We start from the raw sequence: 17,169 nt of genomic DNA, 5'->3' as shown, positions 1-17,169 counted from the left end.
ATAAAATATGGGAAGGTGATTAAACACATAACACAAATTTAGAACTATGTATTATTTTTATTGTCACTGATTTTTTATAAAGAAACAAGTAATACAAAAATGTATGTGAATGTATACATCAATATATCATATTACTAATCGATATATCGATAAAATATAAAGATAAAATTTCCAAAATTTTTTTGAATATCAATAAAATCTTACAAAAATCTATAATTTTTAAGAGTAAAAAAGAATGTTTTTTTCTTAAACATTCTAGGTTTTCCTGATTTTTGCTAATAACAAGATAGTCTATTACACGGATTTTTTAGTGCCTATTTCATATAATATACCCTATTTTTACCCGAATTTATACCCTATAATTTATATTATATATCATATAAAATTTTTATTATTCAATTATTAATAAAAAACTTATTGAATACAATTATTAAATAATTATGTTTCAATATTTTTTTTATTTTTAATTTAACTTTTATTAAAAGAATTACATTTTGTTTATGATTTTTTTTTTCATCTTTCATTGTGAAGAGTAATAAAAAATAAATTGCTATGTTAAGTGTTAATTATATGTATTTTTTCAAAATAAATTCAAAGAGACAGCAAATGAAAAAAAAATTTATTACGTATCAGGATATTTTCTCTATGCAATGTCAAAATATATTTTGACCACAGATTCAGATTCGACATAATTTTTTAAATTTCCGATTTGGGAATCTTTTCTCCTTATTAGATAAACATATAATTCCAATGAACAAATAGGTATATTCTATGTTTCTCTTAATAGGGACATATTGGATAATATCAAAATAAATCCATACAACAGTCAATTCACAATTATGAATGGAGGTGATGGCAGTATTATGTTAAATACTACCAACAGTATTTTAGACTTCGGTTATTTTAATATGACGAATTATACAAATGGTATGTGTGTGCTTGCACGTTATAGAATAATATAATGTCAAATAACTTACAATATATCCTGTTAAGAGTTTAAATTAAAAATATTTTTTCTAGGTATAAGCGGCTTCGATCTTCCTAAATCACTCGAACAACTACATATTTTGCAAAAAAAGAAACTGAACGATGAACGATCTAGTTTTGGACACGGGAAATCTGATGTAGTTTTAATTATTCCATTTACAACAACTCTTTCAGAAACCGACAAGCAATACTGTAAAGAAAAGATCAAGACCATGCGAGAAAAAGTACCAGGTAAATTTTTAATTGCTTTCTACAAAAACTATGAGTTGAAATTATTATGTTAATCTCTTTAAAAATTTTGAAAAATATTTAGTGTATTCTAAACAAATGTCTAAATTTCAGTATTTAATGGGCAACGCATTTTCTTTATAAAAAGCACAAATTTTAATTATTTCTGTATTTATAGTATTTATACAAATAAGAATTGACAATTGTCTTTTACACTTCCAGAAAAAATTTTTTTATTTAAACATATAAATATATATAAAATATGTCCATATATGTTTATACTAGTTTCGTTTTTTGTAAAATTTCTGTTTAATATAAAATAATAGGTATACTGAAAAGACAGAAACTAATTAAAAGGATAATTTTTGCATTGTTTCTTTTACAAAAAGTGAAGAAATAAGAAATATTTTTGTTTTATAGAACATATATAATATCCCCCAGATAGCACAAAATATTATCATAAATATTTATAAATATTTTACAAATTTATTTTCAAAAAATATTTTTTAAAGATTATATAATTATTTTCATAAACCATTTAGAAATGATATAAAAATTATTATCAACAATATATAGAATATATTTTTTAAATGTACTGAAAAATATTTATGGTATATGAACTTAAAATATTTTTCATATTCTTTGATAATAATAGTATATTTATTTTAAATATTTTTATAAATGTTTATCATAATTTTTTTTATACCTGACAAACTCGGACATAAAAATATATACAAAATATTTATCATAAATATTTTTCCTCCTTATAAATATTTTATAAATATTTTATAAATATTTTGTGCTATCTGGGATATGATTATATATGGATAATTTTTTTATTTTTTATACTTAATTAAAAAAAAACTTAATGCGGAAATGATGTTTTTAAATAGGTTTTATCTTTTTAGCATAACTATTATTGTTTTATACCAAATAAAAATTTTAGAAAAGAAAAGAAACTATTAGTATAAAAATATATGAACATATTTTTTATATATTTATATATATGCTTTTATATGAAAAATTTTTTTCTAAGCTTATTATTCATATATTAAAGAGTCTATAAAAACAAAAAGAACGTATATTTAAAGTCAAGAATTTCGTCAAAATAATTAAAAATTACGGAAAAAGGTGAGACTTGAAAGTCCCACCATGCTGTAAAGGGTTAATTAAGGAGAACGTTATCTTCTTCAAGGTAGTTGATTGATGTAATGATGCATTCAATTCCAATGCAATTATAATGTTTGAAAACACTGCTGGAAGTATAATACTTTAATTCTCATTAGCTTAATCTTCAGCACGTTTAACAATACCTTTCAAATCTTCTTTATCAAATTATTTTCTCTTGTACTTTATTTTTATTTTGGGAAATAATTATAGATCCACAGGGCTTTCAAGTAAAAATAAAAAAGATAAAAATGACAGTCAGTCAGTGACAGTAGTTTGTAAAAGCCTTCCTTTTAAGTTAAAAGTACAATAGAAGAGATTCAAAAGGTATCGTTAGATGTACTAAAGAGGATGATGGAAAATGAATTTCTGAAGCAGTATTTGCTAACATTAACTGATTGTCAAGCAATGTGATTCCACTGTTCACATTTTATCAAAAAGTGTTATTATAATACATCGAAGTATTATTATAATACAATGTACAGACGCGAACAAGAATGCCTTGTCATATAAAGTTAGTTGCGTTCCGATTATTTCTATATAGCACATTACATGTACTATAGAAATCCTGAAACGCAGCTAACTTCATATGGCCAGGCTTTCCTATCGCGTGTGTACACGCACCGGCAGAAATGGTGTCCCGCGACGTTCAGCGCGCGGCGATCACCCACACACGCAAAGCGCCGTACGTGTTACTGGGCGCACGGAGGAGCCGGGGAGATGGGAGAGGAGCGAAAAAAGTGGGGATCGCGCCGGTGTTGCATCCTTCACTAACGTCGCACGTTGAAGAAGGATAGAGCTAAGATGAGTGAGAAGACGTGATACCGACTCGATGGTGTCCCAATATCCGTTTCACTCGCACTCGATACTAATATCGTCTCTCGCTCGCCAATACCGATGCGTCGTGCTTTCCTTTTTCTTTGAGAGACGGCTATCCGAGTGCACGAAGCGTCGACATTTATTCTATTAGCATGTCATTCATTACTTTATATTATGTAAAGTGATAAAATTTAATTTAAAAAAACACAAATTTTTATTGAAATATTAATTATGTTATACATAGAAAGAAAAAAATTAACGTTTATCCCAATTAATTATTGATTCACTTATGATTGCGTAATAATGCTTCTTTTTCATCCCGTAACAAATTTTTGTGTGAAATTATAACCATCGTTACGGATAATTTTCAGACTCACTATAAGAGTTTCTTATCCATTTACAAATTTAGAGTATAAGATTAATTTCTTGTATTGTAAGTAAGTGTGTGCAAAATTGTGTAAATAATAATTTTAAAAGATAATAAAAATTTTATTTTAACATTTAGATTTATTTAATGTTGATAGTTTGTAAGTTAATTGTAGTTTGTAAGATAGATTGTAAGTTAATTTTTTGTTCATCTAACATTTAACATAATTAATATGGTATTGGCGAGCGAGAGACGATATTAGTATCGAGTGCGAGTGAAACGGATATTGGGACACCATCGAGTCGGTATCACGTCTTCTCACTCATCTTAGCTCTATCCTTCTTCAACGTGCGACGTTGGTGAAGGATGCAACACCGGCGCGATCCCCACTTTTTTCGCTCCTCTCCCATCTCCTCGGCTCCTCCGCGCGCCCAGTAACACGTACGGCGCTTCGCGTGTGTGGGTGATCGCCGAGCGCTGAACGTCGCGGGACACCATTTCTGCCGGTGCGTGTACAACTGACAGTGCCGTCACATTTTATTACAAAATTTTCAGTACAACATGAAATAAGCGCGATTCTATTTTTCTCCCCTCCATTTAACATTTTTACAAGAATCTGGCAAAAAATAAAACTGTGTTAAGAAAATACAACATTACTTTCCTTCCAAAACTCAATATTTTCAAAAAATGTATAATTACAGATATAAAAAAATGTATAATTACGGATATAGATAATTTTATTATAAAACTTTTGTATAACATTTTTACGTTTTAAATACATTTTGAGTATCTTCAAACTAATAAATAAAAGACAAAAATCTATAATTTAAAAAATTTTTTATTTTTTTAACAAAATCCTAGAAATTTTTTGAAAAATCAGCGCAACAAAGTAGAAAATGTCATATAAAAATGTTAATAAAATTTCCGAGATGAGTAAATTTTTTTACCTTATTATTATTACAGATGCTACGTTACTTATATTGACTTATGGAACAAAAGACAGATGGACAGAACTTGTACGTGATCCAGCAAATGATTTATTTTCCACAAGCGTTTCTGGCGATATAGGAAGTTCAATAGCGATTGCCAATTTAATTTCGAGGATAAAACAAGGTAAAGAATAAATTATTAATAGTATCCTTCATAAAAATTTTCAAAATTTCTCAATTATTTTTTTTATGTATAAAAAATGTAGAAAAAATACTTTCTTTGGATAAGTTTTCTTCGAAAATTTTATGTGTGGGGGAGGAGAGAATGGAAAATCCTAGAACTTTTTAAGTTAATCTATTAATGCCCAAAGACACGCAATTTTTTGTTTATTTTTAAGCTTTATTTTCAATAGAAAAAATGATAAATGTTTTGACCAAAACCATGTATCTTACTATTTTTGGGTGTGCCTTTTTTTTTATTTTCGGGGTCAAAATTGCATTTTTATGCCATAAAACCAATATGGCAAATTTTAAGTGGAAAAATACAAAAAAAATTTGATTTTTTTTTTTCAATAAATAAAGTTTTAGGATTCATTTTTAACCGCGTCCAGAAGTGAATAAAATAGTTAAAGTTTAACGAGAAATTTTTGTTTCAACCCCAATTCATTGAATTAAACCTAACCTTTTCAAAATGACGGAAATTGGCAAGAAATTTAGTGAATATGAATTTTTTCTTAATAATTCTATTATTATTATCTCATCATCAAGCTTTTTTCCTTTATAGTATAAATTTTGTATGAATCCAACATAACTATTAGCTTATCAAAATTAACTGTCTTAATAATGGCGGATCCAATATAGCGGTCAGAGAACTAAAAAAATAATTTTTTCGCGATCATTAGCAATAGGAGTTTTGTATGTTTTTATAATGTTTTGGATACCATGAATCCAATGGTGAATGGAATATCAGAATTTTCAAGTGAAAAAAATAAAATAAAAAAAATAAAAATTTTCAAAGATTTCTTTTGGAACTTACCATAATTCTACAATATAATTCATGTTGTTATAGTCCCACAACGCTTGATCAATACAAGATGTGGAGCCGATTATTCTCCTGCTGGATCTACAAATTCGTTTATCGATTATATTGAACCGAATACAGTAGTTTCTTACAGGATGCACCCTAATTATTTCTTTTCTACCGACAATGACTATGTTGCCAAAATAAAGGTAAAATTTTTCTTACATAAAGAATCATAGATAGTTAAACATGTTTTATTTTTCTAAATATTATACAAATAAATATTTCTTAGATTGAAGGATCTGGTTGGGGTAACTTAAAAGTATGTAGAGCGCGGCATTTTATAAACATTAATGCCACAAATATAAACTGCGAATCTATAAATAATAATGAACTTATTATTTCAACTTCCTGTCGTGACGCCAGCTTGATACATCTTTGTGATCCTCAATATCTATTAATAGTTGCCAATACACTCGATAATTCTTCGATTACAAATTTTCAATGTTCAGGTAAGCACAATGAGTTATAGAATGGCTAGTAATAGTTAAATTCAGGCTTAAATAAATTTATCCTTTTTTTAAAACTAAAACAATCACACTTTTCGAAATATCATGTTTCAGATTTTTAGATTAAATTACAAAATTAAGGTTTTTGTCAGATATTTTATTGACGGATTTATTATTAAAATATTTAAAAAATTAAAAATAATACCGAATACATAAAAAGTTAAAAATAAAAATTAAAAAATAGTAGAAATAGATATTCATTTAATGCCGGTTTTCTAGCGCTAAATTAAGTTAGAAGTTGCATTAATAAAAACTTAACTCAGTTATAAGAATTGCATTAAAATTAACTTAATTAAATTGAAAATTAATTTTGAAAAGCATTATTTATATTAAAAATTAAAAAATTGTAATTTTTTAAAATTAAATTACTCTAAGTGATAAAACAATTACATCATGAAATATAATATTTTATTTGTAAATTAAGTTCACGTGAAATAACAAACAAATATTGTTTTAACAGGGTAATACATTTTTTCCTTTAAGAATATATTTACAAAGAAAAAAATTTAATTTAGGAAAAAAAGTTAATAAAGTTTGTGTTTTAAATTAGGTTTAATTTATTGAAATTAACAATTAACTTGAAATTAATTAAATTAAAAATTGTTAACATTATAAGTTTATTATTTAACATTTCACGTTTTAATTACTTGTTACTCAATATTGCTAAATACATGTTGATCAAGATGTTAACTTCTTTTCTTATTTTCTATATGTATTTTTTTTTAGATCCAGCTGTGTGCAGATTTCCTCATATGATTAAGTACACCATTTCCTATGAAAATTTGGTATGTGAAAGTAACGCAAACATAAACATGCTCAACATTTTTGTTTTAATCATAAGTACGTTATACACATTTTTATAGCAAATGGTATAAAAAATTATATAAGTTAATTTTTTTTAACAAACAAGATTGCATCAATGTGTTACAACATTAGTCAAATTAGAATTAGAATTGTAAATATCACTTAGTACTGCCCTTTTACTGCCTGATGTGAGGCATGTGAGATATTTTGTAGTCACTATATGTATTTATATATTGACGATGTTTTAAAACTTTGAAATACGACAAATATTGTAAAACTTGCTTGAATAAATAAACTGACACTTAAATAAATGGAATTTGCTTTAAATAAAAGGTTTACAAAGAGCCACTGTATGGTCCACACCACAGGTAATCTTTTTCACTTGAGCTCCCACTGCAACCTACAAAAAGATAAATTATTATAAATAACAAATTTTTATTATTTATGTATATAAGAGTTCGACAACAAGTAGAAAAAAATTTATAAATAACGTAGGTAAAATAAAATAAAAATCAAGAATAGCAAAATTGTGATAAAAGATTTCGTTTTTTAATTACAAATATTTAAATATTCGTGTAAAAAGTCTAAAGCACGTGAATATTTAATCATATAGTTTGAAAAACAAAACTTCCATCGAAGTTTTATTATTCTTAATTTTGTAAACCTCAATATTTAAATATTTTAATAAAATGCTTTATTATCTATAGATTTGTAACTGAAAAAACTGGAATCGCAATTTTGTTATTCTTGATTTTCTCAATTTTTATTTTATTATCTAGAATAGTGAACGTGGCACAATTTACAACTTTCAATCGCGTTCCCGAGTCGACTCCCATTGTATGTACCACTTTTTGCTAATCACGTGATGGCAACGGCCGATCATGACTAAGAGCAGCCCTTTTTTCCAAATAATTTCTATTTTTTAATAATTAAACATTACATTATTATTATATTATATTTTTTGTTTTATTCAATAATAGTAAATTCGAACGATAAATGTTTTAAACATAAAGTTTAGGTCGCCTATTACGATCTGCAACGAATCTTGGTGCTAAATATAATTTTTCTATTAATTTATTTAGCTCATATAAACTGTGCGCTGATTATTTTATCAGTCTTGAAACACAGTTAATAGCTAGATATCGATGCTTAAAAGCATCTTTAAATTCCCGCCTTTCTCGAAAAAACTAATTTATTGCAAAAAATAAAACCTCAAAAGAATCGGCGCGTAGTTTACGAGTTAAAAATATTAAATTAATAAAAAATTATATTTAGCACCAAGATCCGCTGTAGACCGTAACAAGCGACCTTTAACTTTATGTTTAAAACATTTGTCGGTCGAATAAGTTATTCACAGTTTTTTCGAGAAAGGAAAGATTTTATAGATGCTTCTGAGCATCTATATCTAGCTATACAAGCTAGTAATTGAATTTCAAGTTAGAGTAATGTATTGTCCAGAGTTGGGAAGTAACGCGTTACGTGTAACGCCGTTACCGTTACTGTTATTTTTTGGATAACAGACTGGTAACGACGTTACTTTTTTTCTGTAACGGTAACATAGTTACATTTTTTTAGTAACGGTAACGAATTTAACAGTTACTTTTACCGTTACTTTTTATAGTTCGAATTTTCTACTTATGACATCATAATTTTTACATTTTCAATCTTCATTCAATCGATATTCACAGTTAACATCATCTTATAAAAATAGTTTTAAGATATCATGAATCAATGGGCGCGTTCAGACGGAGCGGATCAGTGAACGCTCAGTAATTCTTTACTATGATTGGTTTCTGCTTCTAAATCCAACCAAGAACTAAAGGCAAGGACCAATCATATTAGAGAATTACTGAGCGCTCACTGATCCGCTCCGTCTGCTGAACGCGTTCAATTACAGCGCCGTAACTCTTATCAACAAACTTTATAAATATTGGCCTTTAAGTTTATTGCAAGACTGCCCAAAACTAAAAAAACTATTAAATTCAATACGACTTTACCAAGCAGCGCAGCTGTTGAGAGAATGTTTAGTATTAGTAATACTGTTTTATCACCTTGTAGATGTAATCTGAACGATGGTATAATTATAATGGAATATCAACTTTTATTAAAAATTAATAAAAATTATCTATAAAATTTAACAAAATTTATATTTTGTAAAATAATTTATAATCCTATATCCTAATCCGAATAATCCTTGTAATTTTATACATTTTAAGAAAACAATTGTAAGTTTAATAAAATTGTATCAAGAGTAAAAGTATAAATTTGGCTATATAAATTTAATTAATTAAAACTTTTTTATTTACATTTTAAGCATTTTGAAACTTTGTTTAAAACTTTTTTATTTTGCAAATTTAAAATCCCAGATAGCACAAAATATTATCATAAATATTTATAAATATTTTATAAATTTATCTTCAAAAAATATTTTTTAAAGTTTATATAATTATTTTCATAAAACATTTAGAAATGATACAAAAATTATTATCAACAATATATAGAATGTATTTTTTTAATGTACTGAAAAATATTTATGATATATGAACTTGAAATATTTTTTATATTTTTCGATAATAGTGGTATAAATATTTATTTTAAATATTTTCATAAATGTTTATCATAATTTTTTTTATACTTGACAAACTCGGATATAAAAATATGTACAAAATATTTATCATAAATAATTTTCCTTATAAATATTTTATAAATATTTTGTGCTATCCGGGATATGTTGCTTACGTTATCATTTTAAATAAACATTTTACAAATTTTTTATTTAACCTCGTTTTAGCATTAAAAAAGTAACAAAAAAAGTAACGAATCGTCACTTCTTAAGTAACGGTAACGGTAACAATTTATTTTTAAAAAGTAACTTTCCTGGTATTGTCTAATTAAAAGCGGAAATTATAATCTTCAGCCCATGCGAACTGTTTATTACATATTTATCGGTCTTGAAACACAGTCCTTACATAAAAATAAATTAAATCAAAATAAATAAAATTTATTCTTAAAAGGCTTAAAATCAATAATCAAATTTATCGAAGTACTGTCACCGCTTTTCTGCGACACTGCTTAATTCTCTTGCTACGCTAACTTCGTGAGAGACTGTCATTGCGGAGTTAGCAAATGATAATATTGTATAGATAGTTATCTATACAATTATCACTGCAATTTATTTTTTTAAATAATAAAAAGATAAATAGCGCGCTCAAACTGCACGTCTGTGATATCTAGTATATTAAAATTTAATATGCGCGCGATTGTAACACAAAAGTTTATATAAAATATTATAATAAAAATTATATAAATTGTTTAAAAAAGTATACACGTTAATAATAATAAAAAATGTAATATTTAACTACTTCAAAATACTTATTTGAAAAAAAAAACAGTTTAACACAAATACGATTTATATAACACTACTGCTAAAAAAAGCGTTGCAAGTCTTAATTATCATAATCAATAAGCTGTTGCTCTCACATAACCGTCCAACTAAAAAGTGGAATAGGCGTCGATAACTTCGCAAAAAAATTGTACAAACTTCAATTTTTTTTATTTGTAGGGAGAAGTTCATATTTTGCCATAATTCTTATAGTTTCGGAAAAAAATTATTGCACCTCATGGAGCACGACAAAATATAAATTTTTTGAAGAGATTTCAAACACATTTTTACTTTTGAAGAGATGGCAAAGGGAAAAAAAAGAGGATCAAAATCTGATAAATGTTCTTTAAGTAAGCAACTCAAAATACACACTTCAAGCATAAAAAAAAAAAAAAATATTAAATACGATAAATTTTCGGGAAATTACAATTATTTGAAGTTGCGTAAAATTTTAGTATACATTTTTGTTGGGCTAATCTTGTTGCACAATGTATGTACACACAATAATGTAAGAAAACTAATAATATAAATTTACCCTTAAAGGAAAAAATTGATTTTTTGTGTGCCCTAATCCTAAAGATCCAAATTTATTGCAACCCCACATGTATAAATCTCCCATGTTAGTTAGTGCCGCCAATTGACTAATTCCACAATATATGCTTGATACCTAACAAATTAAAATGTATTGATGTATAGTTTATACACACATATGTTCACGAAAGAGTTTCGAATTAATAAGATATTTTTAAATTCAAATTATTTTGATTACCTTGACATTACGATTATATATATTATTGCCAAATAACGTGGGAGAAATCAGGGTTGGTTTTGATATTTTCTGCACTTGAGGCCCAAAACCGAGTATACCGTATCCCCACACATAGACATTACCATCATCTATAATGTAAATTTAATATTAGCTAGTGTCAGATAACAGAAATTAATACGTAGATATTTAATTATTTATAAATAAAAATCATAAATAATCATTAAAATAAAACTAGTAAATTGATATTATAATAAATTTTAATACTTACTGTTTAAAACCATACAAAAACATCCACCTGATGCAATATCTATAATATGTCCTAACTCCCGTGTATCTAATTCTGTAGCAATGTTTACTTGATAACTATCTTCTCTGACTGGTAATTGACCATATTCCGAATTACCCCAACCATATACTTTTCCTTTATCTGTAAAATAAAAATCTTCATTTATTTTGATTATATTTTCATGATAAATATTTCTTTGTTATTTCATATAAACTTTATTTACAAATAAAATATATTAAATTTATTTAATAATTTTTAATATTGTAATTATTTTATTACTTAAAATAAAAAACAAATATAAAATATGTATAAAATTGTTTTTTTACAAAAACCAAATAAGTGTTTTTTTTTTTAATCTGGATCATAACACTAAATCATTCTCTATCGGTAACATTATATTGAACAATTTATCGGAAAAAATCAAACAAAATATTAATGTAAAAAGGGGCAAATATAAAATTTCCACAAGAACCTAAAAAGTCCAGAGATTTTCTTAATAAATCCTCAAAATATTGAAGCAAGCTCCATTTTTTGGAACTTTTACCATAACTTATATTGTTAATAACTTTTTAATAAACAATAAACAAAGACTAAATCCTACCCTTCTGAAGTTTTTAAAGTCACTCAGAAGGATGATAAGATATATCATTGACTTTTGGAGATGTAACCTTTTGTAAATATTTTCCACAAAAACGCTTAAGGCGCTTTTTCATGCTGCGAATAATTCGCTGCAAATTGCGAATTGCAAGCAGTTGCAAACAGTTGCAAATAGTTACGAATTGACGAATGTGAAATCACAAATAACACGTTAAGTGCAAACAACTATAAGTAAAATAAAAGTAAATGAATATCAAACTAATAAACAATAATTTAAATTTTTAAAAATTTATTAAGTATAATTAGTCTGTTTAACTAGGTACAGTCTCTTAAATTATGGAAAATTTAAATGCAGGAAACCACTCCAGGACTAGAGAAAAGCAGTAGAAATTATTTTGTATTTGCATACAATTATTCTTTTATGATTAAAATATATTTTTTAGAAATCATAATTTTTGTTTTTTTTTCTATTCAAAAAATATTATAAATACAAGTTTTACACAGTAAAAATAAACATTTATTACAAAAACAGTCAATGTACATGCAGTTATATACAAAACTACACATATATGTATGTCATATTATATTGTCCATAGACATAATAGTTTGTAACGCTTATATTAAAAATAAATGATATATTTTTATTATTTTTTATTAATATAGAAATAATGATAATAATGAAATAATAAAAATAATTATTAATTTAAATCATTTTCAATTTTATATAACAGTTCATACAATTTGAACATTGCTGTACTAGCTGTCTTGGAATCAAGTTTCCTTAATTTTTTACCCACCATCATACAAAATTGACTTATTTCGTATCTTTTTGGAATTTGTATTTCTGGTTGAATTATTGTAGCTGCTGCAATCTTAATTTTTGCGAATATTCGTTAAAAGCAGGAAAAATCCTGTGAGCAATGAATATTCGCAGCGAATTACGAATGCCCACGTGACCTACCATTCGCAACGAATATTCACATCATGAATTTGCGCCTTTATGTTAATTCTTAATCCAAACACAAGCAGGATCTGCCGAACCCTTTAAACTTTTTAAAACAACCTTTGTGTGTATTAAACAAATCTTATAATTTTAAGACTTATGAAATTTAACAACTAAAATTGACAAATGTTAAAACAATAAGAAGACTAAAGCTTCATCCAATATACAGAAAAGCCTAGATATATTTAAAAATATATATAAATAAAAAATATCCCTTTCAATTCTTTAACAAAAGAATCTTCTTAAATTGATTTATCTATATACATATATAAATAAATATAATAATAATTTACCTATATAAAAAAATAAAAGTAACGATGACCCGCGTTATTCGTAATAACGCATTACTTCGCTGTACACGTTATATATTTCATTGTTACGTACCGCTAAGAGCTAAAACACAATCAGCAGCACAGGTAACTTTAACTATGCGCTGTCCCGCTAGATCACCCTTAACCAAACTCGGTCGATGTTCATTTTGATAATGTGCAAGACCCGTCTGTCCATCAGCACCCCAGCCAAATGTGTATATCTCACCTGTCTCTGTCAAGAGTATGCTGTTATATAACGTTAATGAGAAAATACATGGGAAAAATTGTGTAACTACATCATTAATATTAAATTGATATTTTGTACCTATGATCTTGACCAGCTGTCACCGCGACAATTTTGTTTCCTTTAATGTCGGGTATACAATGTACAGTCATACTTTTCTCATAATTTTCATTTAATATAATCGGCCTGCCGCATTGACCATACGCATTGTTACCTAATGTGAACAGACCCTCTGTTGTTAATATTAATAAATGCGCCCTTCCAGCGGCCATGTCTATAATCATAGACGAATTGTTTTTCAATGGTAAAGTTATCGGTCTTGGGACAAATATCATATTAAAAAACTTCTCATCAAGATTGTGACCTATTGTAGAAAGAATAGATTATTAAAATTCTTAAAATTTTTTTCTAAGCCAAAATAGATATCTTTCTATTTACATTTCAAGACTTTTATTATAAATCAAATTGAACAATTTCATATAAAACAAAATAATTGAACAGTTTTCTACAAAATCTTTTCTTTTAATCTGGGTTATAGTGTCAAATTGTTATTTATCAATAGTGTCATGTTGTGAACAATTTTATTCCACAAAGAATCAAACAAAAAATAAAAAAATAAATATAAATAGATAATAAATATAAAAATTAAAAAAAAACAAATTTTTTACTTTCTTTTTCTTTTAATAGATCCTTAAAGTCAATCAGTTTAATCAAAGTCTAAAACTTTGTTCTTATATTTATTTATTACATGTCCAGAGAAAAAATTATATTTATAAAATAAATAATTTAAAAAATTTTTGGTTTTATAAAAATTAAGGTTTTTTTGGAAGTTTAATTTTTTTCAGAAAATTCAATTATTTTAATGCTAAAATTGATCATAAATTGTTATATAAAAAAAGAACATAAAACAAAATTTTTAAGATTACAAATTCTTTGTGTGCGTGCGGGCGTGCGCGCGCGTTGTGTGTGTGTGTGTGTGTGTGTGTGTGTGTGTGTGTGTGTGTGTGTGTGTGTGTGTGTGTGTGTGTGTGTGTGTGTAACTCTTAATATAATATTTAATACTGTATAAAATTAATATTCAATTTAAATCATTAGCATGTGGTTAATAAGTAGATATTTAATAGTTTTATTATAGGTGAGTTCAAAAATTTGCAAATTGAGGTAGAGAAATTGAAAGTAGAGAAGAGAAAGTAGAGGTAATTGAAAGTAGAGAAATATCTTTAATTTTATATAAAGATAAATAATGATAATGATAAATAATATTAATAAATTTTACAAAGCTGAACCCATACAGCACGGAAACATTGTAGAAATAATGCAAAATCACCACATTACATAAACATTACTAAATATTGTAATAATAGTACCAATATTACAATATAACATATACTTAACAATAAATTTTAATTTCTTACTCTAATTAAAAAGTTTTTAATTTAACCAATCTATTCAATTAACCAATCTATGTAATAAGTTTGCAAATAAAGATTTAAAAAATAGTTAATAAATTTGCAAAGTGTGCGCTATTAATGGCACACACATTATTATAATATATTATTATATTATAAGTACTATATAAAACAATATTGTATATAAAAATCTCTTTAAATTTTCAATATCATTTCATTAAGATTTCAACAACAATTCTACACGAGAGCATGAAAAATTTAGCAAAATTTAGAAAAAATTCAGAAAAAATAAAAATCAATTAATGCAAAAAATTTAATAAAATTATTCAGCAAAATTTATTAAAATTCAGTATTATATGTGGATCAAAAAGTGTGACAGTAGTCAAAATCTTAAAATTATAAAGAAATACACGATTTAATCCATTTTAAGAAGTATAAAAGATTATAAATATTACTGAAACCAAAACCAAAATCGAATCTTTGATTGGATACTACTAGTTTTATGGTTTAAGGTGTTTTCTGAGGTTAGAAAAAAATTGAGATGTGATGGAGCAAAACTGACATCAGATTCATTTTTAGCAAGTCAAAATATATAGGAATAACTTGGTCTGGTCCAAAGTGCGGGGTACTTTTTTTGTGGGCCTGTGTTAGCTTTAAAATAAGTATCTTTCATAATATTTTGCTATTATAAGTATTTATATACTAAAATATTTTCAACATTATTTCAAAAAAATTTATTTCTCCCTTTTAACAATTTTAAAGCTATTTTCAATCATTTCAGCAATATATTTCCACTAAAAAGAGATGTATCAATACATCATAAATAATGTACATATTTAATAACCTAATATAAATTAATATAATTATTTTCTTAACTTTTGGCTCTTGTATATACACATTATATACACATTTTATAGATTACTCATTGAATAATGTTAAAAATTTTAAAGTCTTAAAATCATATAATTTAATATTAAAACTTTGCTCTAAATACAAAATTATAAAATTAAATTTTTGATTAAAATTTTCTTTAATTCTGAAAATTGTTGACTATCAAATATTTTTAAAAATAATTTTATGTGACTAATCATGATAAATTTTTGTTCAAATGCAATATAAGACTTATTAATTTTTGGCAAGTTAGAAAAATGTACACTTCTGCATATTTTCTGATTATACAATCTGTACACAAATAAAAACTGAAAAAAAAAATTTCTTCATTTTAGGCTCGTTCTTTTTCACTGCACTACTACACTGGTACAATACATTAGAGTAAGACATATATATTTGTCTCAATCTAGCTTATTGCTTCAGTATAGCAGTACAGCAAAAAAGAACAAGCCTACAATGTGTTAAAAATGTTGCAATGTAACATTATTAAAATCACTGTGTATCTACATTTTGACTGTTTCTGAAACATAGTATAGTTGCAAGATGTCCGTGTTGTATAACAACAACAGATATTTAATTACCAAGTTGCGAATCTGTATTTATGCCAGTCCCATAAACAATGTTTCCATCCAAAGAATGTACAGCATAAGCTGTAAAGCCATACCCACAGGCAATATCTGTCACTTTATGTCGCTCGGCAAAAGATAATCTTTTTGGTTTTGAGATATATGAGACTCCATTCTTTTTCATCGCTCTCGGATCTCCAAGAGCACCATGAGCTGCAAGACCCCACACATATACTCTGCGATCACCTTTTTGGCTTATTGGATACTGGAAAACTATAAACAATTTACATTATTTCGTATAACACAAATTTATCAATATAATACAAATATACATAATATTTAACAAATAAATGTCTACTAACTTGGTAAAGTTTTAAGCTCAGGCTTCGAAGGCATTGACCTCTGGCTGTTTAGATACAAACTTTTAGCACTTCTTGCCACTCTTACCAAGCAACTTCTTCCTGCACTGAACATTTCCCTTAGATGTCCTCAAGATATATTTTTTAAGGAAAATTTTTTTCACAATCAAATAAATTTTTTAATTCTCGGTATGAGTAAGCTCCGCGAAAACGAAATAACGAATTTTTCTATAACTTATAAAAACATCCTTAACTTGTAAAAAGGCATGTATAGATTAATTTGGTAATTATGCTTATTTGACGCGGTTTTATTTATAACAAACAAATCTAGCAAAAATAAATGTTGCTTTGTTCCGAGAAACGAAATATTAATCATCTAAGTAAATGCCTATCTCTAAATTAAGAATCCTGTCATGCCAACAAAACCGATGAAAACGTACATGCACGAGTTGAGTTCGGAG

The 17,169-nt window shown here is 26.2% G+C and overlaps 2 protein-coding genes across 4 annotated transcripts in view; one reads left to right on the top strand and one right to left on the bottom strand.

The window, feature by feature from the left end:
- LOC105836104 overlaps window positions 1-7,198 on the top strand; it is a 19,020-nt gene extending 11,822 nt beyond the window's left edge. Inside the window, exons 11-17 of one of the 2 annotated variants that reach the window (XR_004962693.1) lie at window positions 788-927; window positions 1,021-1,218; window positions 4,532-4,681; window positions 5,567-5,727; window positions 5,811-5,840; window positions 5,945-6,030; window positions 6,814-6,863. Coding sequence is in view for 1 of the 2 variants with exons in the window: in XM_012679911.3 (XP_012535365.2) it covers window positions 788-927; window positions 1,021-1,218; window positions 4,532-4,681; window positions 5,567-5,727; window positions 5,811-6,030; window positions 6,814-6,950 (1,006 nt within the window). In the remaining variant the exon portion in view is untranslated. Of the gene's footprint in view, window positions 1-787; window positions 928-1,020; window positions 1,219-4,531; window positions 4,682-5,566; window positions 5,728-5,810; window positions 6,031-6,813 lie in introns of both variants that reach the window. The other variant, XM_012679911.3, reaches the window with a different exon arrangement.
- LOC105836105 (RCC1-like G exchanging factor-like protein) lies at window positions 6,681-17,169 on the bottom strand. Of its 2 annotated transcripts, XM_012679913.3 has the most exons (8): window positions 16,712-17,169; window positions 16,365-16,622; window positions 13,565-13,847; window positions 13,313-13,485; window positions 11,311-11,469; window positions 11,043-11,170; window positions 10,809-10,940; window positions 6,681-7,291 (listed from the first exon to the last, which is right to left on the bottom strand). In XM_012679913.3, exons 1-8 carry the CDS (start codon window positions 16,821-16,823, stop codon window positions 7,214-7,216), a joined length of 1,323 nt encoding a protein of 440 aa, XP_012535367.1. In that variant the 5' UTR covers window positions 16,824-17,169; the 3' UTR covers window positions 6,681-7,213. The 2 variants fall into 2 exon arrangements, with proteins under 2 accessions (XP_012535367.1, XP_012535369.1); XM_012679915.3 differs by lacking the exon at window positions 10,809-10,940.

Source organism: Monomorium pharaonis, chromosome 3 (genome assembly GCF_013373865.1).
Source record: "Monomorium pharaonis isolate MP-MQ-018 chromosome 3, ASM1337386v2, whole genome shotgun sequence".
Taxonomy (NCBI): Eukaryota; Metazoa; Arthropoda; class Insecta; order Hymenoptera; family Formicidae; genus Monomorium; species Monomorium pharaonis.
Note: the sequence above shows the minus strand (reverse complement) of the source record. Positions and strands in the feature narration are given on the sequence as shown.

What these genes read in the sequence shown, in the direction of transcription:
- LOC105836105 (XM_012679913.3), bottom strand. Translation starts at nt 16,823, where the DNA reads ATGTTCAGTGCAGGAAGAAGTTGCTTGGTAAGAGTGGCAAGAAGTGCT. An exon ending in TTGTGTTTTAGCTCTTAGCG is followed by an intron (nt 11,470 to 13,312) that starts GTACGTAACAAT and finishes TTTATTTTACAG; the next exon opens with ATAAAGGAAAAGTATATGGT. An exon ending in TTTTTGTATGGTTTTAAACA is followed by an intron (nt 11,171 to 11,310) that starts GTAAGTATTAAA and finishes TTTACATTATAG; the next exon opens with ATGATGGTAATGTCTATGTG.